At 43.8% G+C, this 25807-nt stretch overlaps 1 protein-coding gene across 3 annotated transcripts; it reads right to left on the bottom strand.

Annotated features, from left to right (window-relative positions):
* Positions 1 to 10442: 10442 nt before the first annotated feature.
* On the bottom strand, positions 10443 to 25440 carry LOC110498099 (ADP-dependent glucokinase). Of its 3 annotated transcripts, none has more exons than XR_016488684.1 (6): positions 24991 to 25405; positions 22853 to 23012; positions 19142 to 19332; positions 18928 to 19043; positions 13670 to 13806; positions 10443 to 13131 (listed from the first exon to the last, which is right to left on the bottom strand). XR_016488684.1 is itself a non-coding variant. In XM_021574683.3 (6 exons), exons 1-6 carry the CDS (start codon positions 25394 to 25396, stop codon positions 12425 to 12427), a joined length of 1698 nt encoding a protein of 565 aa, XP_021430358.2. In that variant the 5' UTR covers positions 25397 to 25440; the 3' UTR covers positions 10443 to 12424. The 3 variants fall into 3 exon arrangements, 2 of the variants coding, with proteins under 2 accessions (XP_021430358.2, XP_090065765.1); XM_021574683.3 differs by having other exon boundaries at positions 18947 to 19043; positions 24991 to 25440; XM_090209639.1 differs by having other exon boundaries at positions 18947 to 19043; positions 22853 to 24901; positions 24991 to 25243.
* Positions 25441 to 25807: the final 367 nt, after the last annotated feature.

The following is a 25807-nucleotide window of genomic DNA, read 5'->3' as shown; positions in this document are numbered from 1 at the left end:
ACCACTTCATTTGTTCAATTGGTCGGATTACCAGAATATAATTCATTTCCCCCCACCTTCTGATGTTCCCAGAATCTCTATGTAAACCAAGGGGTTTTCAAATTTCACATCAGTAGGTTAGAGAGAGGAAAACAGGGGGAAGAGGTATTTATGACTGTCATAAACCTACCCCCAGGCCAACGCCATGACAGAGTTGCAGCGATGAGACAAGACTGTAACTACCAATTGGATACCACAAAATTCGGGAGAAAAAGGGGTGAAAAAGAAAATAATAAGGGAAAAAAGAAGAAAAAAAGAGAACTACACTGGACTTTGTGCAAACTGGAAACCGCATATCCTGAGACCCCTATGTTCCGGATTGCCTCTCCAAATATTATCGACGTATACACTGATACCCTGACTACACGGCTGAGCGAGCGTTGCAAAATAAATTTAGAAATCTATGTTATTCAATTATTGCACCCACACTGCTCGCGCGCGTCTGCTTAGCCAAGGGCTAAAATAGAAGTCATTCCTATTTCTGACGCAGATCGTGCTGCAAGTCCTGCCTCTCCCATCTCCTCATTGGTTTATAGAAGCAGGTACCCACGTGCCATCTCCTCATTGGTTAGACCCACGTGGGTGATTGAAAGATGAACTGTGTTGCCGGTTGTCGTGGTAATACTATGAAAGTTTAGATGCCAATCACCGTACAAGTTCAATGATGAAAAAGCCTGGAAGGAGGAGAGATGACTAGAAACGATTCGGTTGTGTCAGAATATATGTGTATAGGTGGCAGGGAAGTCAGGCGCAGGAGAGTCAAACGGAGTGTAAAATGGAGTCTTTTAATATATGTCCAAGTAACATGCTCCATAACACTAAATAGAAAAATGAATATAAACAAATATGGGTTCGAAGACCCGTCGCGCACCTATACAAAAAACACTACACTGACAAATAAACAATCTCTGACAAAGACATGAGGGGAAACAGAGGGTTAAATACACAACAGGTAATGAATGGGATTGAAAACAGGTGTGTGGGAAGACAAGACAAAACCAATGGAAAATGAAAAATGGATCAATGATGGCTAGAAGACCGGTGACGTCGAACGTCGAGCACCGCCCGAACAAGGAGAGGCAGCGACTTCGGCAGAAGTCGTGACAGGTTGACCGTTTTGTGTGTGGATTAATTGTCGGAGTAGAAGACCTTGTGCATTTCAGGTAAAATAACAACCTAATGTTTATATCCCAGGACAAATTAGCTAGCAACAGCAAGCTAGCTAAATAGGACAATTTAGCTAGCAAGTGCAAGCTAACTAGCTAAATTGCCATAAATGTTTAATGCTTTTTGATCTGTCTCCAAATTAATGTCATTGGTTCAGAGTTTGTTTTGATATTTTAACCTGCGTGTCGTGATCGCGTTTGGTGTAGGGGGACAAAATTAATTTATGCATGATGGCGCACCGGCAAGGTGACAGGGAACATGGACGTGTACAAACAGACCAGCTATGTTCTCCTTATGGCTATCAAAGAGGCAAAACGACAGTTTAGGGACAAAGTGGAGTTGCTTTTCAAAGGCTTAGACAAGACATATGTGGCAGGGACTCCAGACAATAACAGAATATGAAGGGAAAGCCAGTCACCGTCATCTCGCTCCCGGACCAGCTAAACACCATCTTCGCACATTCAAGGTAAATGCTGAGCTGCCAACGTGGGCCTCTGCAGCTCACGAGAACTTTGAGCTCTCGTTGTCCGTGGCCAACGTGAGTAAGACATTCAGGCGTGTTAACCCTCGCAAGTCTGCCAGCCCAGACAACATCCCAAGCCAAGCATGTGCAGATATCTTTCACGATCTCAGTCTGTTGTCCCCATTTGCTTCAATATGTCCACCATTGTTCCTGTACCCAGGAAAGCAAAGGTAACTTAACTAAATTTCTATCGCCCCGTAGCACTCACATCTGTCATCATGAAGTGCTTTTAGAGGCTAGTTAATGGATCATATCACCTCCAACTTACCCGACACCCTAGACCAGGCCTGGGCAATTATTTTCCATGGAGGGCCTCATTAGAATCATATAACAGGATTATACATCATGTGTATGACTGTGTTGACAGATATATCTACTGTAAATCACGTCCGGATATGCTACTTATTTTACTTTCTTAACATGCACAGAAATAAACCACATCCATGTTCTCCTTTTGGTAGGTATTTTCATTATTAAACATGCAACGAACTACACAGAGGGAAAAGTACACTGCATTCAGAACCACGGACAGAGCTCTTGTTAACGGCTATGCACAAAAGCACAAGAAAGAGAGGGAGCTCAACATTACGTCTAAACTACTCAATCAGTGTGAGGAGTGAAGTCTCTGATGGGCATTGACTAGAGCAGTGAAGTCAGGTATAGTTTCTGACATCACTATGCGCAGGATTGCTGAGAGGTGAGTCAGTAAGAGATGATCTGTGCCTTGACTTGTTATATTTCATCACTGAAAATATCTGTTCACATACAGAGGTTGACTCAAACAGTACAAACATCTTCTGAGCATGACTCCTAATCTTTGGAAAGTATTGTTCATCGAGAGATGCATAGAACCTCATCAGTAACATTGTTTTGAATAGTTCTCCAATCACTGCATCAGACTGAAGATCGATAAGCTGAAGTTTGCAAGTCAGTGGGAGTGTTATCCACATTGAAGGTGAAAGGAGAGGAAACCAACAGCATGTCATTTTCCAACACATTGAAATGCTCAAAATGATGAGAAAACTCACCGTTCAAAGCACGCAGCAGCGATGTATACTTCTCCTGCTGATCATCTGTTAGGGAACAGACTGGTAGTGTCAGAAGGTCATCTGTTAGGGAACAGACTAGTAGTGTCAGAAGGTCATCTGTTAGGGAACAGACTAGTAGTGTCAGAAGGTCATCTGTTAGGGAACAGACTAGTAGTGTCAGAAGGTCATCTGTTAGGGAACAGACTAGTAGTGTCAGAAGGTCATCTGTTAGGGAACAGACTAGTAGTGTCAGAAGATCATCTGTTAGGGAACAGACTAGTAGTGTCAGAAGGTCATCTGTTAGGGAACAGACTAGTAGTGTCGGAAGGTGGGTGAGATTGTTGGCTTCTACTTGGTGGGTCAGGAGGAGTAATTTTCCCTTGAAAGCTTTGACAAGGATGTACATCTGATGTGCAAAAAGGCCCTTCCCGTGTAGTTTGGCATTCAATTCATTCATGAGAGCCATAATGTCCACGGTGAAAGGCAAAATCAGCCAACTATTCTTTATCTTGTCCACATATTTTCCATTCATCTGCAAAAACTCAGCAATCTCCAACTTCAGGCCCCATACCCTTTTAAGCATCTTTCCCAAACTCAGCAATGTCACTTTTGTGTGGTAGGGGAGATCTGGATGACCCGACTCTGTCACTTCCAACTGCCTGTGCTTTAAAGATTTTGCTCTTATGAAGTTTACCAATTTAGTGACTTTATCCACAACATGACTCATTTTCAGAACACATTTACAGAGCACCTCCTGATGTATGATGCAATGCAGGAAAATAATTGTCTGATCTGGGTTCAGCTCAGCTACTAGATCTTGTATCCTTTTCAAAGGGCCATGTTTTTTCCTGTCAAGTTTGGGCACCCATCAGTGGTCAGATTGGATAACTTTTCAAAACTCAGTCCCAGCTTTGCCACACACTTATTCAAACCTCTACAAGAGGTTTTACCAGATCTAATGTGTTATATTCTCCTACATTCATTTGACATTTCCACAAACAAAGTGTTTCCTTTCAAATGGTATCAAGAATATGCATATCCTTGCTTCAGGTCCTGAGCTACAGGCAGTTAGATTTGGTTATGTCATTTTAGGAGAAAATTGAAAAAAAGGGGCGGATCCTTAAGAGGTTTCTCCTCCAATGAATCTTTCCCTGTGATTGTGCTGACTGCATTCACTGCAATGAAGCAAGCTCCTCTGTCATTTCAAAGTCTGGGGTTATGCCACGTAAGAATATCAACAACTGCGGTCATCCCTCTTTTACGCTGCTGCTACTCTCTGTTTATCATATGTGCATAGTCACTTTAACTATACAGTCATGTACATACTACCTCAATTAGTCCGACTAACCGGTGCCCCCGCACATTGGCTACCTGGACTATCAGCATTGTGTCCCGCCACCCACCACCCACCGACCCCTCTTTTACACTACTGCTACTCTCTGTTTATCATATTTGCATAGTCACTTTAACCGTACCTACATTAGCCTCGCGACTGTATATGGCCTCGCTCTGTTATTTTTCACTGTCTTTTTACTGTTGTTTTTATTTCTTTACTTATCTATTGTTCACCTAATACATACGTTTTACTTACAAATCGCAGGTCCTGTAAGTAAGCATTTGACTGTAAGGTCTACCTACACCTGTTGTATTCGGCGCACGTGACAAATACACTTTGATTTGATTTGAACTGTGCCGTGTCATTTGCATCACTGCTCTCATCCAGGGCCAAGGAGAAATAGTTGAAATCCTTTACATTGTCTTTCAACTTGTTCCATATTCTCTGCGATGTCCTCAACACGCCGTGTCACTGTTCGTCTTGACAGGGAAACATTTTCAAACAGCTCTTTCACTCTCAGGCTCTTATCTTGTCATTGCTTGTCATCAACTAAACATTCTTTAATGAATTCGCATTCAGTGAATGGCTTGCTATGTTTATCAATTTTGCGGGACAGTACATACAGTTGAAGTCGGAAGTTTGCATACATCTTAGCCAAATACATTTAAATTCAGTTTTTCACAATTCCTGACATTTAATCCTAGTAAAAAATTCCCTGTCTTAGGTCAGTTAGGATCACCACTTCATTTAAGAATGTGAAATGTCAAAATAAAAGTAGAGTGAATGATTTATTTCAGATTTTATTTCTTTCATCACATTCCAAGTGGGTCAGAAGTTCACATACACTCAATCAGTATTTGGTAGCATTGCCTTTAAATTGTTTAACTTGGGTCAAATGTTTCGGGTAGCAATTCTTCCTGACAGAGCTGGTGTAACTGAGCCAGGTTTGTAGGCCTCCTTGCTCGCACATGCTTTAGCAGTTCTGCCCACACATTTTCTATAGGATTGAGGTCAGGGCTTTGTGATGGCCACTCCAGGACCTTGACTTTGTTGTCCTTAAGCCATTTTGCCACAACTTTGGAAGTATGCATGGGGTCATTGTCCATTTGGAAGACCCATTTGCGACCAAGCTTTAACTTCCTGACTGATGTCTTGAGATGTTGCTTCAATATAACCACATCATTTTCCTACCTCATGATGCCATCTATTTGGTTAAGTGCACCAGTCCCTCCTGCAGCAAAGCACCCCCACAACATGATGCTGCCACCCCTGTGCTTCACGGTTGGGATGGTGTTCTTTGGCTTGCAAGCCTCACCCTTTTTCCTCCAAACATAACAATGGTCATTATGGCCAAACAGTTATATTTTGTTTCATCAGACCAGAGGACATTTCTACAAAAAGTATGATCTTTGTCCCCATGTGCAGTTGCAAACCATAGTCTGGCTTTTTTATGGCGGTTTTGGAGCAGTGGCTTCTTCCTTGCTGAGCAGCCTTTCAGGTTATGTCGATAGGACTTGTTTTACTGTGGATATAGATACGTTTGTACATGTTTTCTCCAGCATCTTCACAAGGTCCTTTGCTGTTGTTCTGGAATTGATTTTCACTTTTTGCACCAAAGTACGTTCATCTCTAGGAGACAGAACGCGTTTCCTTCCTGAGCGGTATGACTGCTGTGTGGTCCCATGGTGTTTATACTTGCATACTATTGTTTGTACAGATGAAAGTGGTACCTTCAGGCGTTTGGAAATTGTTCCCAAGGATGAACCAGACTTGTAGAGGTCTAAAATGTATTTTGATTTCCCCATGATGTCAAGCAAAGAGGCACTGAGTTTGAAGGTAGGCCTTGAAATACATCCACAGGTACACCTCCAATTGACTCAAATTATGTCAGAAGCTTCTAAAGTCATGACATAATTGTCTGGAATTTTCCAAGCTGTTTAAAGGCACAGTCAACTTAGTGTATGTAAACTTCTGACCCACTGGAATTGTGATACAGTGAATTATAAGTGAAATAATCTGTCTGTAAACAATTGTTGGAAAAAGTACTTGTGTCATGCACAAAGTAGATGTCCTAACCGACTTGCCAAAACTATAGTTTGTTAACAAGAAATTTGTGGAGTGGTTGAAAAACGAGTTTTAATGACTCCAACCTAAGTGTATGTAAACTTCCGATTTCAACTGTAGCTAGCTCTCGCAATTCCGTAATTTGCTGAATGCAGTTTTGAATGTCCCGTTGGTAGGATATACAGTGGGGAGAACAAATATTTGATACACTGCCGATTTTGCAGGTTTTCCTACTTACAAAGCATGTAGAGGTCTATAATTTTATCATAGGTACACTTCAACTGTCAGAGACGGAATCTAAAACAAAAATCCATAAAATCACATTGTATGATTTTTAAGGAATTAATTTGCATTTTATTGCATGACATAAGTATTTGATCACCTACCAACCAGTAAGAATTCCAGCTCTCACAGACCTGTTGGTTTTTCTTTAAGAACCTCTCCTGTTCTCTACTCATTACCTGTATTAACTGCACCTGTTTGAACTCGTTACCTGTATAAAAGACGCCTGTCCACACACTCAATCAAACAGACTCCAACCTCTCCACAATGGCCAAGACCAGAGAGGGTGTAAGGACATCAGGGATATAATTGTAGACCTGCACAAGGCTGGGATGGGCTACAGGACAATAGGCAACCAGCTTGGTGAGAAGGCAACAACTGTTGGTGCAATTATTAGAAAATGGAAGAAGTTCAAGATGACGGTCAATCACCCTCGGTCTGGGGCTCCATGCAAGATCTCACCTCGTGGGGCATCAATGATCATGAGGAAGGTGAGGGAACAGCCCAGAACTACACGGCAGGGCCTGGTCAATGACCTGAAGAGAGCTGGGATCACAGTCTCAAAGAAAACCATTAGTAACACACTACGCCGTCATGGATTAAAATCCTGCAGCGCACGCAAGGTCCCCCTGCTCAAGCCAGCGCATGTCCAGGCCCGTCTGAAGTTTGCCAATGACCATCTGGATGATCCAGAGGAGGAATGGGAGAAGGTCATGTGGTCTGAGACAAAAATAGAGCTTTTTGGTCTAAACTCCACTCGCCTTGTTTGGAAGAAGAAGGATGAGTACAACCCCAAGAACACCATACCAACCGTGAAGCATGGAGGTGGAAACATCATTCTTTGTGGATGCCTTTCTGCAAAGGGGACAGGACGACTGCACCGTATTGAGGGGAGGATGGATGGGGCCATGTATCGCGAGATCTTGGCCAACAACCTCCTTCCCTCAGTAAGAGCATTGAAGATGGGTCGTGGCTGGGTCTTCCAGCATGACAACGACCCGACACACACAGCCAGGGCAACTAAGGAGTGGCTCCGTAAGAAGCATCTCAAGGTCCTGGAGTGGCCTAGCCAGTCTCCAGACCTGAACCCAACAGAAAATCTTTGGAGGGAGCTGAAAGTCCGTATTGCCCAGCGACAGCCCCGAAACCTGAAGGATCTGGAGGTTTGTATGGAGGAGTGGACCAAAATCCCTGCTGCAGTGTGTGCAAACCTGGTCAAGAACTACAGGAAACGTATGATCTCTGTAATTGCAAACAAAGGTTTCTGTACCAAATATTAGGTTCTGCTTTTCTGATGTATCAAATACTTATGTCATGCAATAAAATGCAAATTAATTACTTAAAAATCATACAATGTGATTTTCTGGATTTTTGTTTTAGATTCTGTCTCTCACAGTTGAAGTGTACCTATGATAAAAATGACAGACCTCTACATGCTTTGTAAGTAGGAAAACCTGCAAAATCGGCAGTATGTCAAATACTTGTTCTCCCCACTGTATATAGCCTGGTTATTGTTATTTTATTGTTACTTTTTATTTTATTTTTTACTTAAGTTTATTTAGTAAATATTTTCTTAACTCTAAATTCTTGAACTGCGTTGTTGGTTAAGGACTTGTAATTAAGCATTTCACTGCAAGGTCTACTACACCTGTTGTATACGGCTCATGTGACACATACTATTTGATTTGATGTATCTCACAGGAGAAAGCATCTGAGTGAGCAAAACAGCACCCCTCTGTCTCTGTGTAGGCCATCTGTCTGGTCCAAATGAGTATGACATTGTTGCCGGCCGTAGCGTTGAAGGGAAGCCAACTAGCATCTGGCCTCCCTTGATTTAAAAAAAAAAAGTATAAATGTGCTAATCATTGTTGACCTAAACTGAGCAAGCTCAAATGTGAATGGTCCTGGCACACCCCCGAAAATCTCAAGGGATGCCAGTTTGGATTTGGTGTCACTCCTATCAAATCCCATTGAGAGCATACATCATTAACAGAAAAACTGAATTTGTTGCATCTTGTTGGCCTCTGGCGGCTTGCCAGCTAGCTAAAATTGGCCCTTTCCTAAATTAGCCATGGGTGGAGATGGGGATCCATACTGGCCAATGATTATAATAGAGATTCTGATCCAACCACTAATTCATACATTGTTGTGCCCCTGGCTCGAGAGGAAGGAAATTAGATGTAGGAGGATAATGTTAACTAGCTAACGTTGCCCATGAATGGAAGTTAGGCTAGCCAGCAAGAATTTTAACCAGGCTCGAGAGGAAGGAAATTAGATGTAGGAGGATAATGTTAACTAGCTAACGTTGCCCATGAATGGAAGTTAGGCTAGCCAGCAATAATTTTAACCAGGTAGCCTAGGACAATAAATAATAAAAGCATGTACTGTATGACAGAGTGATAGACTGTTTCGTGAGTCAACATGTTTTTCTACTTGCGCGAAAGCGCACACACACAGAAATCAGAAACATGGACACCCACATCATATTTAGCTGACGTTGATTGGACAAAATAGTTTTTGGTATATTTTAGTTGTTACTGTATTCGACTAAGCAGAGGTGATTTTGATGATGTTGAAATGTTGAAGTTGAAATGGTGCTGAAATAGTTTTCCTTGCGACTTACTCTCTATGGTTCTAAATCAATAGTTGTTTAGAGGTCTGAAAATGTCGTAAACATCAACTTGTTTGACCATGCTGTAGGTCATGTAACTAACTGTCTGTTACTGCACATGCAATATGCTTTGTGGACTTCACTGGACAGAGGTTGCTATCCAAGTGGCACAGCGGTCTAAGACACTAGAGGCATCACCTGGTTCGATCCCGGGCTGTATCACAACCGGCCGTGATCTGGAGTCCGGCGGCGCACAATTGGCCCAGTGTCGTCTAGGTTAGGGTTTGGACGCGGGGGGGTAAGCCGTCATTGTAAAATAAGATTCTGTTCTGAACTGACTTGCCTAGTTAAATAAAATAAAACAAAAGTATAGTTGAATTCATTCTGCCACTGTGTCTTCTTATTGTCCTGGCCTTTAGGCCTATGTCACACGGCATGAGGGGAGGGGGAGCTATGCCAGTGATTGTACCACGCACCGCTACGGTTCTAAACTGGATTTTCCAGCAGGGCTATCCAGCAAATTAGCACAGCCATTGAATTGTTTATTTATCTAGGCAAGTCAGCTAAGAACAATTTCTTATTTACAATGACGGCCTACGCAGGCCAACCCATAACCCGGATGACACTGGGCCAATTGTGGGCCACCCTATAGGAGAGGAGTGGACCAACAGTCTGATCAACTCTATGCGAAGATGTGGCAGGCTGCATGAGGCAAATGGTGGTCCCACCAGATACTGACTGGTTTTCTGATCCACATCCCTACCTGTTGTAAAAGGAGTCTGTGTCTAACAGATGCATATCTGTATTCCCAGTCATGTGACATCCATAGATTAGGGCCTAATTCATTTATTTCAATTGACTGATTTCCTTATGTGAACTGTAGTTCAGTGAAATCTTTGGAATTGTGTTTATTAAAAAAAGTTGCATTTATATTTTTTGTTCAGTGTAACATTACATTACAGCAGCTTTCGGCATGTTTTGTTATTTCAGTATAACAAACAAGTTGTCTCTTTTCCAATGGGGGTCGATTGAAAATGTTTATCCCCAATTTGCGGGCGTGGTCGAGAGGTATTCCTTATTATTACGTGAATATCGACTTGGGAGTATTTGTGTAACCATGTAAACAACTAAACATTTGAAAAGTAGTGACCTGTTGATTTTGATTGACGGCAGCTTGAATAAATTCAACAATTGGAACAGCAGATGTCGCCAAATAGCATTAATTTCACAAATCTACAAAATCTCAATAATGGCTCAGTATGTTTGAACACACCAATGAAAAGGGTCTACCCTTTAAGTGTGTCCTCATTGTGGGTTTGACAATTTCAGACATGGCTTGGATGAGCTGAAAATAACTTTCTGTAAATAACAGACAGGATAGACACCAGAAGATGGAATGTGTGTTTCTTTATTTCGCCCAAGTCACTCAGAGCAAAACAATTCACCTGGCCATGAGCCATCCTTCCTTCCATGTACTGCGATCCATCTGGAAGGGTCTATCCCAGAGCCTCCACAAAGCAGGACCCAGATATTCCACATCTCCTTAACAGCACAGGTCAGCTAATCCCTGAGACAACAATTACATCAGCTGGCCAGAGCAACACACACATTCATTCACTCGCACAAATATATTCTGAAAGCATGCACACTCACGCAAATACATACGCACACACAGCATGGGTGTGTACAAGCAGTTGCCGAGAAGCAGGAACACACACGCACGCACGTCAGTCACCCAGAGGGGTGGACTCAGCTTGGAGTGGCATGGTGTTCTGTCTGGAAATAAATCCAGCCGCCTTAAGAGGACAGTGGAGAAACCCTGTCAAGCATACAGGCTTCATGCTGCATGTCAGTGGTACACAGCGGCTTCCTCCCTTCCATCTGCACTCATCTCAACGTCTGTGATTGGGGATAGACGTAGTTCTTTCTGATCAGTGCCAATTCAATAAAGGAAACAAGGAGAGAAAGCCACTTTAGACTGTTAGGATGCACCCAGTCTCCCTTCAGAACAGGGCCTGTATTCATAAGGAGTTCCATAGTAGAAGTGCTGATCTAGGATCAGGTTAACCCCGGTCCATGTAAACTTAATCAATTGCCTATGAGCTAAAAGATAACTGATCCTAGATTATTACTCCTACTCCGAGAAGCTTTATGAATATGGGCCCAGGTAAAGAGATCATATGGGCTGTTCTGCAGAGAAAGTACTACTAAATAAAACAAACTTGTTTGGCTGATATATCATACTTAATTTGCAGATGCATTTATCCAAAGCGCCTTGTATGTGGCCCATGCAATAATCATTCAAACACACAACTTAAGAGCCTAATGTATGTATGACTCAATGATATGATAGGATGCAGGCAGTATACGGAGAGTGAGGAGGTTATGAGAAGAATACATGCTCATGTTAAGGGTAAAAAAAAGTTTCTCTTTCACAATACAGACATAACAGAGAAACACTCCCTGTGGTTGTCATCAATCATTACATAGTATTCAGACTGAAGACGACCACATTACAGTGCATTATGTGTACAGGCCAGACTGAGGAAGAATCATCACACAACACTGAGCTAACACATTTAAATTCCCTTTTCTACTGCTTAGCTAGACACATGAGATAAATGCCTGTATGCCACCAGCTCTAAATCAGGTTAACATGAAAACAGTCAGATATCAAACAAAAGCTTTCCCTTGAGAAAAAAACAATTGAAAATTCCCTTGACGAAAGAAACAGAACGTTACGGCTGAAATGGTGAAACTGATGGAATGTTTGTTTTGTGCGTGTATCCTGGGACAGAATGGAACAGCTATGGACACCATATATGTATATATGTAATGCTCAACAGGGAGTGGATGTGTGACGTGTATGTGATCAGTGTCTGGACCTTAACACACCTGACAAACACACACGTCAAAGGAAAAAAACACATGGGGGCATTTTGGATATTCAGATAGCATATTTCTATGTAGAACAAATATGCCTCCGACATGTAGAGTAAGGAATCACGTCGGCTCTATTCGTGGTATTTCTATCTGCAACATTTGGCTACGGAACGTGGCCCTGGTTGAGGAAATAGGTCCCATATGATGAGTGAGATTATGAGATGAGCTCCACCTGATGGAATGAGAGAGTGTATGAGTGTGTGTGGATGTGTCAGGTCATACTGCTCAGAGAGAGGACAGGAGAAAGAGGAGGCAGAGGACAGCTAAAAGCACAGAAGAGGAATAGGCTCAGCCCTGCCAGACACACTGCACCCAGCGTTTGCATTGCACCGGCAACACAATAAACAACACACCTAAAACCAGAATGATAAAAGACTTCACATGTTAGGGGATCTCTTTGTTAGAGTTAGCCGTTGGTCCCTAAAGTTGGCTCAGATCTGCAGCACCAGTCCTGCGGCAGAGATGTTGTCCCCTCCCCCTGCAGTCTGGTAAACATCTGTGCACACCAGGTTGGGCGCCACACAGATCTCATAGTCATCCTCGTCCCAGCAGCTGACAGGCCTGGTCTCCTCTAGAGGGATCCGCTGGCTGCCCTCCTGTCGGCTCACAGAGAATGACTCGTCCATGATGAGCCGCGCCTTGCTGGGGTCGATGTCCGGTGAGCCGCACACGTGGCGGTTGGCGGTAAGCGAGGCCTTGGCCACGGCCGACATGGTGTTCTTCCACTGGGAGCCACGCGTCACAATCATGGCCTGGAACGCCAACGTGTGCACGTGGAGCCTGGACAGCGGCCGGCCTTTAGCGCTAGCTGAATTAGCGTCCACGCCGCTATCCTCATTAGCATCGCGGTAGCGCTGGTTGACCAGGCGGTAGAGCTCCCTCATCTGGTCGAGGACGGTTGCAACGCGGGGGTTAGGGTCAGAGAGTACGGTGACGTTAGAGCCCCTCAACAGGCTGAGCAGGTTGGGCAGCTCCTGCTCGTTCATCCCCAGGGAGTCGGCATTGGGCAGGACCAGACGCAGCAGGTCCCCCATTAGACCCTCATCCACAAAGCTGGCCATCTCAAAATGGACGCCCGTCCGAGGGGAGGAGGAGGAGAGGAGATTGCCCAGCCGAGAGAGCAGGTTTTTCCTCTCACCTGAAGAGAGAGTGAAAGATAAATTAGAAAAAGTAGTTAAAGCACCAAGGCCTGTTGACACAACATTGAATGCACCCCAACACACAAACACTCCCGGTATGTGCTTTCCCACGCCGACTGAGGGCCAGTGGCCTGTGTGCCTGAGGCTACAGAGCTACTGTATAGAGGCAGGCATGTTAATCTCCTTTAATACCATCAGTCTGCACATCACTGGAAACCAACCCCTCAATAGCCTGCACTCCCCTCAATCTCACTCACAGCAACACAAACCACTAAAATACCAACAGTCTGTTACTCAATGGGAACCAGCACTGCTCTGAAAACACCTCCGAGCCAGTATCCACAATGCGTCTCAGAGTAGGAGTGCTGATTCAGGATCAGGTCCCCGTCTGTCCATGTAATCTTATTCATTTTGATCTAAAAGATCAAGCGGATCCTAGAACAACACTCCTATGCAAAGGCTTTGTGATTACGGGCCCAGGCCTCCCTATTGGAGACCGAGCTTAGTGGCGGACGAGGTGTTGAAGTATTCCCTCACCCTGTTGGAAGGGGAAGCTGTCCATCATTTGGAGCCCACCCATCACCAGCAGGTCAGGATGGAAGTCCTGCAGCTTATCCTCAAAGTCCTCCAGTGACGCTAGGTATGGGTTATGGTCATCACTGTGGACTATGTACCTGGACACACACACACAGGTTAGTGAAACAAGGCAACGGTCATAATGGACTATATTACAGGTACTTCAGGCCTCAAATTTCCCGGCATCGAGGCCCTTGTGTGGCCATAATTCCCCCTAAAAAAAATCTATGCCTTGCGGCCATTGCGCCGTTGGGCTGAATATAATAATGATTTCCCTTCGCTGAGTTCCGAAGCACCTCTCACTCACATAGCGCTCTCAGATATCTAAATTCTTATTAGCCGATGCCCGTCACGTGATCGGGTCCTTCTTACATGACGGTAGGCTACAAATGAAGACAGACACATCGGGGATGCAACGATGCGCTTCCTTCTTATCAAATTCCGAGGAGCATATTGTAGATGTCAGAAGAACTGTCCACATTTACTTTGTCAGCCAACAAGATGTGTAATGAACAGCAAAAGCCTATGTCAATCTACTATCCCCCATAGTACAAAAGTTGACCTATTCTATTGGTCATCTTGTCGTTCTGTGCAATAAGTAAATATTTAAAACATTTATAAAACCACTGTACATCAAAAAAAGCAAATGAGGTTGATGCAACAGATCAGAACGTTTTGCTTAATGTTGATGAGCTATTTCTTCACATTATAAACACTGCAATGTGTCACGGCAGTAGGCTAGAAGCACAAATGTTCGAAAACGCAATTAGCCGGAAAACACCGTTCTCAAAAGTGTACTGCAAATGCAAGTGGTTTCATATGACAGATGAAAATCTCCTTCAGAAATGTAGAAAGAGGGAAGATCTAAAGATGCAACAACAAGCATGGGTTGTTATGACTAGGACTGTGTCTTTGGCTGCTGGACAACGAAGGGAAGTTGAGAACGAGAGAAATACTGCTTTCAATGGCATATGAAGACATTTGTATGAAAGAATCCCCTTAACATTCCTATGGTTGGGACAAGGTAAGACATACCCCATAAAATGACCAAAAGCGTCCATGTTTTAAACACTTAAGTTTATGCTTCAATAGTTTCAAAATGTTGACTGCCTCCGCTCAGATTGCAAGGTGGGGGACATTGCAGTGCGCAACAGGCCTTTCTCTCCTATCAGAACGAACACTGCCTCAAGTATAGACAGAATCAAGCCTTTAGATACACTATACAGTGCCTTTGGCAAGTATTCAGACCCCTTCACTTTTTCCACATTTTTTACGCCACAGCCTTATTCTAAAATTGATTAAATAAATACAAATCCTCACTAATCTACACTCAATATCTCATAAATGACAAAGTGAAAACTGGTTTAGAAAAAGAAAAGCTTTGTTTTTTTAATAAATAAAAACAAATACCTTATTTACATAAGTATTCAGACCCTTTGCTATGATACTCGAAATAGGGCTCAGGTGCATCCTGTTCCCATTGATCATCCTCAAGGTGTTCCTACAACTTGATTAGAGTTCACCTGTGGTAAATTCAATTGATTGGACTTGATTTGGAAAGGCACACACACCGGTCTATAAGGTAACACAGTTGATAGTGCATGTCAGAGCAAAAACCAAGCAATGAGGTCAAAGGAATTATCTGTAGAGCTCAAAGACAAGACTATGTCGAGGCACAGATCTGGGGAAGGGTACCAAAGAATGTCTGCAGCATTGAAAGTCCCAAGAACACAGTGGCCTCCATCAGTCTTAAATGGAAGAAGTTAGGAACCACCAAGACTCTTCCTAGAGCTGGCCACCCGGCCAAACTGAGCAATCAGGGGAGAAGGGCCTTGGTCAGGGAGATGACCAAGAACCCGATGTTCACTCCGACAGAGCACCAGAGTTCCTCTGTAGAGATGGGAGAACCTTCCAGAAGGACAACCATCTCTGCAGCACTCCACCAATCAGGCCTTTATGGTAGAGTGGCCAGACGAAAGACACTCCTCAGTAAAAGGCACATGACAGCCCGCTTGGAGTTTGCTAAACGGCACCGAAAGGACTCTCAGACCATGAGAAATAAGATTCTCTAGTCTGATGAAACCAAGATTGAACTCTTTGGCCTGAATGCCAAGCATCACGTCTGGAGGAAACCTGGCACCATCCCAACGGTGAAACATGGTGGTTGCAGCATAATTTTGTGGGGATGTTTTTCAGAGGCAGGGACTGGGAGACTAGTCAGGATTGAAGCAAAGATGACCGGAGCAAAGTACAGAGAGATCCTTGATGAAAACTTTCTCCAGAGCGCTCAGGACCTCAGAATGGGGCGAAGGTTCACCTTCCAAAAGAACAACGACCCTAAGCACACAGACAACGGAGGAGTGGCTTCAGGACAAGTCTCTGAATGTCCTTGAGTGGCCCAGCCAGAGCCCTGATCGAACATCTCTGGAGAGACCTGAAAATAGCTGTACAGCAACGCTCCCCATCCAACCTGACAGAGCTGGAGGAGATCTGCAGAAAATAAATGGGAGAAACTCCCCAAATACAAGTGTGCCAAGCTTGTAGTGTCACACCCAAGAAGACTAGGCTGTAATCTCTGCCAAAGTACTGAGTAAAGGGTCTGAATACTTACGTAAATGTGATCAGTTCTTTATTTTTAATACATCTGCAAAAATGTCTTAAAACCAGTGTTTGCTTTGTCATTATGGGGTATTGTGGTAGATTGATGAGGGGAAAAAACTATTGAATCCATTTTAGAATAAGACTAATGTAACAAAATGTGGAAAAAGTCAAAGGGTCTGAATACTTTCCGAATGCACTGTACATACAAAAGTATGTGGATACCCCTTTAAATGAGTGGATTCGGCTATTCCAGCCCCACCCACTACTGAGAGGTGTAAAACAAAATTGGAAACTCCATAGTCAAACATTGTCAGTAGAATAGCCTTACTGAAGAGCTCAGTAACATTCAACGTGGCACCGTCATAGGATGCCAGTCAGTTCCTCTATTTCTGCCCTGCTAGAGCTGCTCCAGTCAACTGTTAGTGTGTTACTGTGAAGAGGAAACGTTTACGAGCATCAACAGATCAGCCGCGAAGTGGTAGGCCTCACAAGCTCACAGAACGGGACCGCCGAGTGCTGAAGCACGTAAAAATCGTCTGTCCTCGGTTGCAACACTCATTACCGAGTTCCAAACTGCCCCTGGAAGCAACTTCAGCACAAGGACTGTTCCGCCGGGAGCTCCATGAAATGGGTTTCCATGGCCGAGCAGCCGTTTAGCCCATTTAAATTCGGCTACATTTTTAGGCGCCTCATGTCGGCATCGGTCTGAACATGAAAGGCTGTAGCCAAAACGCATAGGCTATCAACAAACACTTCCATCTGTGGGCGAGTAGTATCGCGATACCACGCTAAAAAATAAACAAACATTCTGTTCACCCCGTCTCCCAAACGCTTGTTCATGTTGTTTTCTAAACATTCTCCAAAAACCTGTCATTGAAATTCACACTTCTACTCAATACAACAGATTGAATTTAACGTCACAGTGTTCGGTAGAATACTGCATAGAATGGCTGATTTGCTCATACTTGCCAAGGCCTACCTGCAATTTGGCTGGAGGAAAATACGTCAGTGGAGGCTGCTGAAGGAAGGACAGCTCATAATAATAGCTGGAACAAGGAACAACGCAAATGGAATGGCATCAAACACATAGAAACCCTGCGTTTGATACCATTCCACACATTCTGCAATAACTATTATCGCGAGCCCGTCCTTCCCAATTAAGGTGTCACCAACCTCCTGTGACATACATGCATAACGATTTGCATATCATTGTCAGTGAGGGGAAAACACTGCATGAAACCTTCTTTACTCTTCAGCCTAGTTTAGTCTTACATTAGGCCTATATGAATCCTACCTTTTGAAGCACATCTCATGAGTAGCAGACCCTTTTCCTTTCTTCCTGTGTAAATCAAATGTGCCTAAAACTACTGTCAAGTTACCAGGTTGTTAGCTAGCTAGGTATCATGACTGAACAATGGTGTTTGTTATCAACCAATAATTAGCGACCTGGGATTAGTTTTAAACATGGTTTGTGAAATGATTTCAAATGCGTGCGAATCCTGATATAATGAAAAAACGTCCCCTCCGTTAATATGAGTCATATTCTTTTAACCGTTCAAGCAAGAGACAAGTCATTTTCTTTGCTGTAAAGCATGCCTTTCCCTCGCTGACACTCAGAGGCTGCATGACAATGAACTTGCAGTCTACTCCGACTGGTCTGTGCTCTCAGTTATAACAGGCCATGAAATGATACAACGTATCAACATTGCTCGCTGCTCCAATTTAACAAAATGTACAAATCTAACAGAAGACTCATGAGGGTCTGGATCCCCGCTCGCCATAACAGTTAAATGATTTATAAAAAATCTGACTGAGGAATAGACGTACATGAAGAGCAGACGGAGAGAAGCAGCTGAGTGAGGGCTGGTAGGGGATGCTGAGAGAAGCAGCTGAGTGAGGGCTGGTAGGGGATGCTGAGAGAAGCAGGTGAGTGAGGGCTGGTGGGGGATGCTTAGAGAAGCAGGTGAGTGAGGGCTGGTGGGGTATGCTGAGAGAAGCAGGTGAGTGAGGGCTGGTAGGGGATGCTGAGAGCAGCAGGTGAGTGAGGGCTGGTAGGGGATGCTGAGGGAAGCAGCTGAGTGAGGGCTGGTAGGGGATGCTGAGGGAAGCAGCTGAGTGAGGGCTGGTAGGGGACGCTGAGGGAAGCAGCTGAGTGAGGGCTGGTGGGGGATGCTGAGGGAAGCAGCTGAGTGAGGGCTGGTAGGGGACGCTGAGGGAAGCAGCTGAGTGAGGGCTGGTGGGGGATGCTGAGGGAAGCAGCTGAGTGAGGGCTGGTGGGGGATGCTGAGGGAAGCAGGTTTTTTAGTGCAGTAATTTTGCAGCGTAACTGCAGTTACAGTGCAGTATAACTGCAGTTACAGTGCAGTATAACTGCAGTTACAGTGCAGTATAACTGCAGTTACAGTGCAGTATAACTGCAGTTACAGTGCATTACACTACAGTTATTCTGCAATTACTGTGTCCAAAATACCACTTTCAAAACTGCAATCTTTTTTTGTATGTATTTTAAAATGTTGGCATCATAAGTATCCTGATGTTTTGGTACCGTGATATTACAGTGGTACCAGTATAAGATGCATCACTAGTAGGTCCACACATAGATATGCACACACACACACCTGTTGGGCAGACACACACCTGTTGGCCCTGCGGGCGGTGTACTGGCCCCAGGTGGCTCCAGATGGGTACTCCAGGATCAGATGGATATCAGGCTCCTCCACCACATTACCTGCAACTGGACAAACAGAGAGGGGGGTGAGAGGTGGGGGATGGAATCAAGGAGGGAGATGTTAGGCATGTAACTGTGATGAGTGTGTGTGTGTGTATACACACCTGTGATGTGCTGGGACAGTACATCAGCGAAGTCAGGGCTAAAGCTCCCCCCTAACAACACGTCGCAGCCCTCGGTTGCCATTCGACCAGCCATCACTGGGGCGTTGCCACCTATGGACCAGCGGTTGCCGGGCAACTCACGAGATGTCTCGACCAGCTGACTGAACAGGGTGTTGTTCATCACAAACCGCCTGAGAGAAGAGGTGGGGGAGGGAGGTACCAGAAAAAGGGAAGGTCAGAAGGTAGAAACATTACTGCTTAAAAAGCATTACTGCTTAAAGCACAAAACCATACCCAGAAACTTTCTACAAGTGTGTGTGTGTGTGTGTGTTGCATACATGGCCTCAGTATAATCAGATTAACCTACAGGATGAGTCACAGCATCAAGTAGATTAGAGTTTCATTATGGTTAGTAGAGCCCAGGCAGCACCTGTGTGTTGCATGACTCTGGGCCTTCCTCTTCTCTACATATTAGTATCAACCAGGGTTGGGGTCACTTGAGTTGAAGTCACCCAATTCAGGAAGAGATTTGAAAAGAACATCAAACTTTTTAAATAGCTTCTCATTTTCAGTTTATTGAGAATTATATATATTGTTTAAATGATTGAATTGGAATTTCAGTTTACTTCCTGAAATGGACTGACTAATTCTAAGTGACCCCCAACCCGGGTATCATCAAGCCACAGTGCATCAGTATACACAGACTGACAGCTCCATGGTGAGAAAGGAACGCAGACTGTTTTCATTACAACTTAGTTTCACACACTGAGCACATAGCTATGCTACACTGCAACATCACAACTGAAAAAGGAGCTAGCATTGAGAGAAAACCAGAGCCACGTTTGGCAGCTAACTTGCTACTTGTTGGAACAATCCACATTTCAAACAATAAAACTGGACACCCTACCTCTGTTTTGGTAAAAATATGAGGGACGGGCCTGGAGAAAGGTAGGTATAACCACTCAAAGGACTGATCATTGCAACCATATTTTGAGGCTAAACAGTGTTGGTTTACATTTACAATGTTTACAAACATTGAAGTAAAATGGGATTATATTTTGGTTTCTGTTGAGGTGTGACCGTTGAACCTAGCTCTGTCAAATTGGTTGTTGGCCAATGCTAGACAGCCATTTTCAGGTCTGCCATAGATTTTCAAGTAGATTTAAGTCAAAACTGTAACTCGGCCATATAGGAACATTCACCGTCTTCTTGGTAAATTACTCCAGTGTAGATTTGGCCTTTAGGTTATTGTCCTGATGAAAGGTGAATTAATCTCCCAGTGTCTGGTGGAAAACAGACTGAACCAGGTTTTCCTCTTATCTTGAAAAGCTCCCCAGTCCTTAATGATTACAAGCATATGTAACCGATGTGAAATGGCTAGCTAGTTAGCGGTGGTGCGCGCTAATAGCGTTTCAGTCGGTGACGTCACTTGCTCTGAGACCTTGAAGTAGTTGTTCCCCTTGCTCTGCAAGGGCTGCGGCTTTTGTTTCCCATGTTTCATGAGCTGAAATAAAAGATCCCAGAAATGTTTCATATGCATATAAAGCATAGTTCTCTCAAATTTTGTGTACAAATTTGTTTACATACCAGTTAGTGTGCATTTCTTCTTTGCCAAGATAATCCATCCACCTGACAGGTGTGGCATATCAAGAAGCTGATTAAACAGCATGATCATTACACAGGTGCACCTTGTGCTAAGGATAATAAAAGGCCACTATAATGTGCAGTTGTCACAACACAATGCCACAGATGTCTCAAGTTGAGGAAGCGTGCAATTGGCATGCTGGCTGCAGGAATGTCCACCAAAGCTGTTGCCAGAGAATTTAATGTTAATTTCTCTTCCATGAGCCACCTCCATGTCATTTTAGAGAATTTGGTAGTATGTGTAACCACGCCAGCCCAGGACCACATCACGGTTCTTCACCTGCGGGAACGTCTGGGACTAGCCACCCGGACAGCTGATGAAACTGCAGGTTTCCACAATGGCCACTGGCTCACCTTCAATGGCCACTGGCACGCTGGAGAAGTGTGCTTTTCACGGATGAATCCCGGTTTCAACTATACCGGGCAGATGGTAGACAGCCTGTATGGCGTTGTGTGCACGAGCGGTTTGCTGATGTCAACGTTGTGAACAGAGTGCCCCATGGTGGCGGTGGTATGCGCATGCATAAGCTACTTACAACCAACACAATTTCATTTTATTGATAGAATTTTGAATGCACAGAGATACGGTGACGAGATCCTGAGGCCAATTTTCGTGCCATTCATCCTCCGCCATCACCTCCTGTTTCAGCATGGTAATGCATGGCCCATGTCACAAAGGTCTGTACACAATTCCTAGAACCTGAAAATGTCCCAGTTCTTCCATGGCTTACGCACCCAGACATGTCACCCATTGAGCATGTGTGGGATGCTCTGGATCGACAGCGTGTTCCAGTTCCCGCCAATATCCAGCAACTTCACACAGCCTTTGAAAAGGAGCAGGACAACATTCCACGTGCCACAATAAACAGCCTGATCACCTCTATGTAAAGGAGATGTGTTGCGCTGCATGAGGAAAATGGTGGTCACACCAGATACGGACTGGTTTCTGATCCACACCCGTATTATTATTTATTTTTATGTATCTGTGACCAACAGATGCATATATGTATGTCCAGTCATGTGAAATCCATAGATTAGGACCTAATGAATTTATTTCCATTGACTGATTTCCTTTTATGAACTGTAACTCAGTAAAACCTTAAATTGTTGCGTTTATATTTTTGTTAATTGTACAATGTTGTTGATCCATCCTCAGTTTTCTCCTATCACAGCCATTAAACTAACTGTTTTGAAGTCACCATTGGCCTCATGGTGAAATCCCTGAGTGGTTTCCTTCCTCTACGGCAACATTTAGGAAGGACGCCTGTATCTTTGTAGTGACTGGTTGTATTGATACACTATCTGAAGTGTAATTAATAACTTCATCATGCTCAAAGAGATATTCAATGTCTTCCTTTTTACCCATCTACCAATAGGTGCCCTTCTTTGTGAGGCATTAGAAAACCTCCCTGGTCTTTGTGTTTGAATCTGTTTGAAATTCACTGCTCAACTGAGGGACCTTACAGATGATTGTATGTGTGGGGTACAGAGATTCAAGAATCATGTTAAACACTATTATAGCACACAGAGTAAGTCCCTGCAAGTTATTAAGCACATTTTACTGCTGAATGTATTTAGGCTTTCCATAAATAAGGGGTTGAATACTCAGACCCAAGACATTTCAGCATTTCACTTTTAATTCATTTGTAAAAATGCCTAAGTACATAACTCCACTTTGACATTATGGGATAGTGTGTAGGCCAGTGACACAAAATCTAAATGTATAACTTTCTGAAGGCATTGTATGTATCATTAATGTAGCAACTGCAGACTGCCCCTTTAAACAGAAATGGATGATAACTGGAGTCCAAGCCAAAGACTGTTGATTTGAGAAGGTGTGAGAGGAACGGCGTTAGACTATTAATTATGATTAATGCCTTAGTCTACAAGGTGTGGTAGCGTATCAGGATCTTGACTGAGTGTGTACCCGGCTAACACCATGTTGTTCCTAAACTAGAAATATCCCCCCTGGTCTCTTAGTTTCACACACGCGCGTGTTTCTAAACGCCTTTGCCTTCTAACTTTGTCCTTCAATTATTTAACACCACACAGTGCTTGGCCACTCACTCTGCAGCGGCTCCCGGGACGAAGAAGTAAGCGAAGCTCTGTGCCAGCTGATCAGCGTTCTCTATGTAGTCATGATGGAGAGGCTGGTTTGTGGGTGGCAGGCCGATCTTATTCAGCAACCTCACCCCGTCCACGAGGATGTCTACACAACCCCCTAAACCTGGAGGGAAAGGAGAAGGTAACAGTATTTAATACTGTAGAGAATCACAACACAACCCCCAAACCTGGAGACAGAGAGAGAAAGGTAACAGTATTTGGGAGGGAACATAATTTGATGCCCCCTGCACAACAGTCCCCAATCCCTGCAGTGAGCTCACTATGTCTGCACCCCCCCTTGCCAAAACACAATCATTACTGCAAAGTCACTCATAAGTGACTCATGTATACTCACGTAGCGTAAATGCACTCATGTAACTAACTGTGTATAACAAAAGGCTTGTGCAAGGTACAGGAATCACTGATATTGAATTAAACAGTTGTGCAACAGCATTATATTCAAGGTTCAGAGAAATAGGGATGTGCAATACTGAGTATATGAGGGGTGAGATTATGTCTGGCCTATGCCATGATGTCTCCCATTCCCGTTGGGCTGTATAACCGCCTAGCGGGCACTGGACCGTCCACAACAGCTGGGCTTTCCAGAGGTTGGTGCAGTCTGCCCAACGCATCACCGGGGGCGCACTTCCTGCTCTCCAGAACACCTACTGCACCCGATGTCACAGGAAGGCCAAAAAGATAATCAAGGGCATCAAACACCCAAGCCACGGCCTGTTCACCACGCTATCATCCAGAAGGCGAGGTCAGTACAGGTGCATCAATGCTGGGACCGAGAGACTGAAAAACAGCTTCTATCTCAAAGTCTATCAGACTGTTAAATAGCCATCACTAGCCGGCCTCCACCCAGTTGCTGAACTCAGTCACTGTCACAAGCCGGCCACCACACTGTTACTCAACTCTGCACCTTAGAGGCCCTATGTACATAGACATGGAACACTGGTCACTCTAATAATGTATACATACTGTTTTACTAATTTCATATGTATATACTGTATTCTAGTCAATGCCATCCTATTTAAGTATTGCAGTACATATACTATTCTATCCTATGTATTATGAAGATATATTACATATTCTATACTACATATTCTATCCACATACTGTCCATAATGTCTATATATCCCATCACACACACATTTATACTCTGGACTCCAACATTACGCATCCTAATATTTCTATATTTCCATTATTTTACTTTTAGATGTGTGTATTGTTGTGATATAGATATTTGTGCACTGCTGGAGCTAGAAAAACAAGCATTTTTGCTACACCCGCAATAACATTGCTAAATATTTGTTTGCGACCCATAAAATGTGATCTTGTCTCTAATCTCTACATTACTCCTTGGACCCAGATTCGTGTCCAGATCTCCACAACCTTTACTCAGTCTAGCCATGTGTCTGCAGAGATAACTGGGTGGGTCAGTATGTTGGTAGATACTGGGACAAGTTAACAGTGGCTTTTGGTGCCAGAATGCAGAAAAACTGGTAACACTCGTGACAGTTACAAAACTGGATGCCTGTAGTAGTCTCCAAATACCTCAGGGTTCTCTCGTGTGTAGTGTGTGTAAAGGAGTTTTTATGCCTAAATGCAGAGATAACACATGCTTGTTGCCCCAGAGTCCACAAAGAGGGTATATACTGATAGCTGTTCATCACTGGTTAATGGAAAACTAGTTAGGCCTAAACCAACGACAACTAACTACATTTCCCCAATACATCTAGTATACAGTACTGGATTGGCAAGTTAATTTAACAAAGAACAGTAAGAAACAAATAGGTCTGACTGACAATGATAAAACATTCCAGCTAGGCTACTTCCCTAATTATTATGGTACTTGGCTCACTAGCTAGCTAAAGCTAAATAAAACCACAATATTTGAAAATGGTTTCATAAAAAGATGGTGGTGCTTGCTTTACCAGATAGTTTTCATACCAATCCAGAACCCCATCCAAAATGCATTACCTCTCCTGCGCATCAAAGCAAGGTTACCTAAACCAGAGATAATACTAATATACGTGGCTAAATTGAGCTAGCTAACTGATGTTAGGCTTAGCTAGCTGGTTATACAGGATTCTCACCTATCGCCACCCTGGGTCTGGCGTTGTTAATCCCCACTTTGCTTTCAGCCCGCAGCAGGGAGGACAGCACTGTGTCCAACCGGTCATCCAGCCTTGAATCCCCGGGAGGTCGGAACCAGTACGCCAGCAGAACCACCGCAAGAGACACTGCCGTCCCATACTTCATGAATGAAAACCCGCTTCCTCGCTCCATGGCCAGCAGTGGCTGCGGACTCACCAGAACTCCTAAAGCAGCAAGGACGAGAAGAGCGCTAACTTGGCTTGCAAACAAACTGTATTTAAAAGACAAGTATCCCCGGGATGGCAGATGAGTTGGTGGTTTCAAGCGAGTATGCAGCAGGGTCAACAGTAGCTGTGGAGGGGGAGTGACAACAATGCGGAAGTAGCTAGCTCGGGGCGGGCACATATTCTTCGGTCGTCACGAGTTACCACAGCCCTAAACCCCGCCCATTTCTACAATTTCCCTTCTTAACACGTGATTTTAAACCTAACACTGACCTTTAATCACACTGCTACATTTATGCCTAACCCTAACCTTAAATTAAGACCAAAAATCACATGTTTGTTTTCATTAATTTTTATTATATAGCTATTTGTGGCTGTGTGGTAACTAGTGGAAACTAGATTCTTCGGCTTGCAGTTTGAGCTAGTCTCTACAGTGGGAGACTTTTGAGCTAGTTTGACAGCATTTCCAGGGATGGGAATAAATTACAATGACAAAATACAATTGCAAAATATCCTAAAAACCAATGTATGAAAATAAAATATAAGATACTTTTGCAAATGTAAAAATAAATGTTTTGTCACACCCGTGGTA

This window comes from Oncorhynchus mykiss, chromosome 19 (assembly GCF_057628025.1).
Source record: "Oncorhynchus mykiss isolate SJ-2025 chromosome 19, ASM5762802v1, whole genome shotgun sequence".
Classification (NCBI taxonomy): domain Eukaryota; kingdom Metazoa; phylum Chordata; class Actinopteri; order Salmoniformes; family Salmonidae; genus Oncorhynchus; species Oncorhynchus mykiss.
This window is presented reverse-complemented; position numbering and strand designations above follow the sequence as displayed.

Bases quoted from the DNA above. Each gene is read 5' to 3' on its own strand.
- LOC110498099 (XM_021574683.3), bottom strand. From the start codon at position 25,396: ATGTGCCCGCCCCGAGCTAGCTACTTCCGCATTGTTGTCACTCCCCCT. The intron at 19,044-19,141 runs GTGTGTATACAC...CTGTTTGTCCAG, and splicing joins ACTGTCCCAGCACATCACAG to TTGCAGGTAATGTGGTGGAG. The intron at 13,132-13,669 runs GTGAGGGAATAC...CTCTCTCTTCAG, and splicing joins CAGCTTCCCCTTCCAACAGG to GTGAGAGGAAAAACCTGCTC.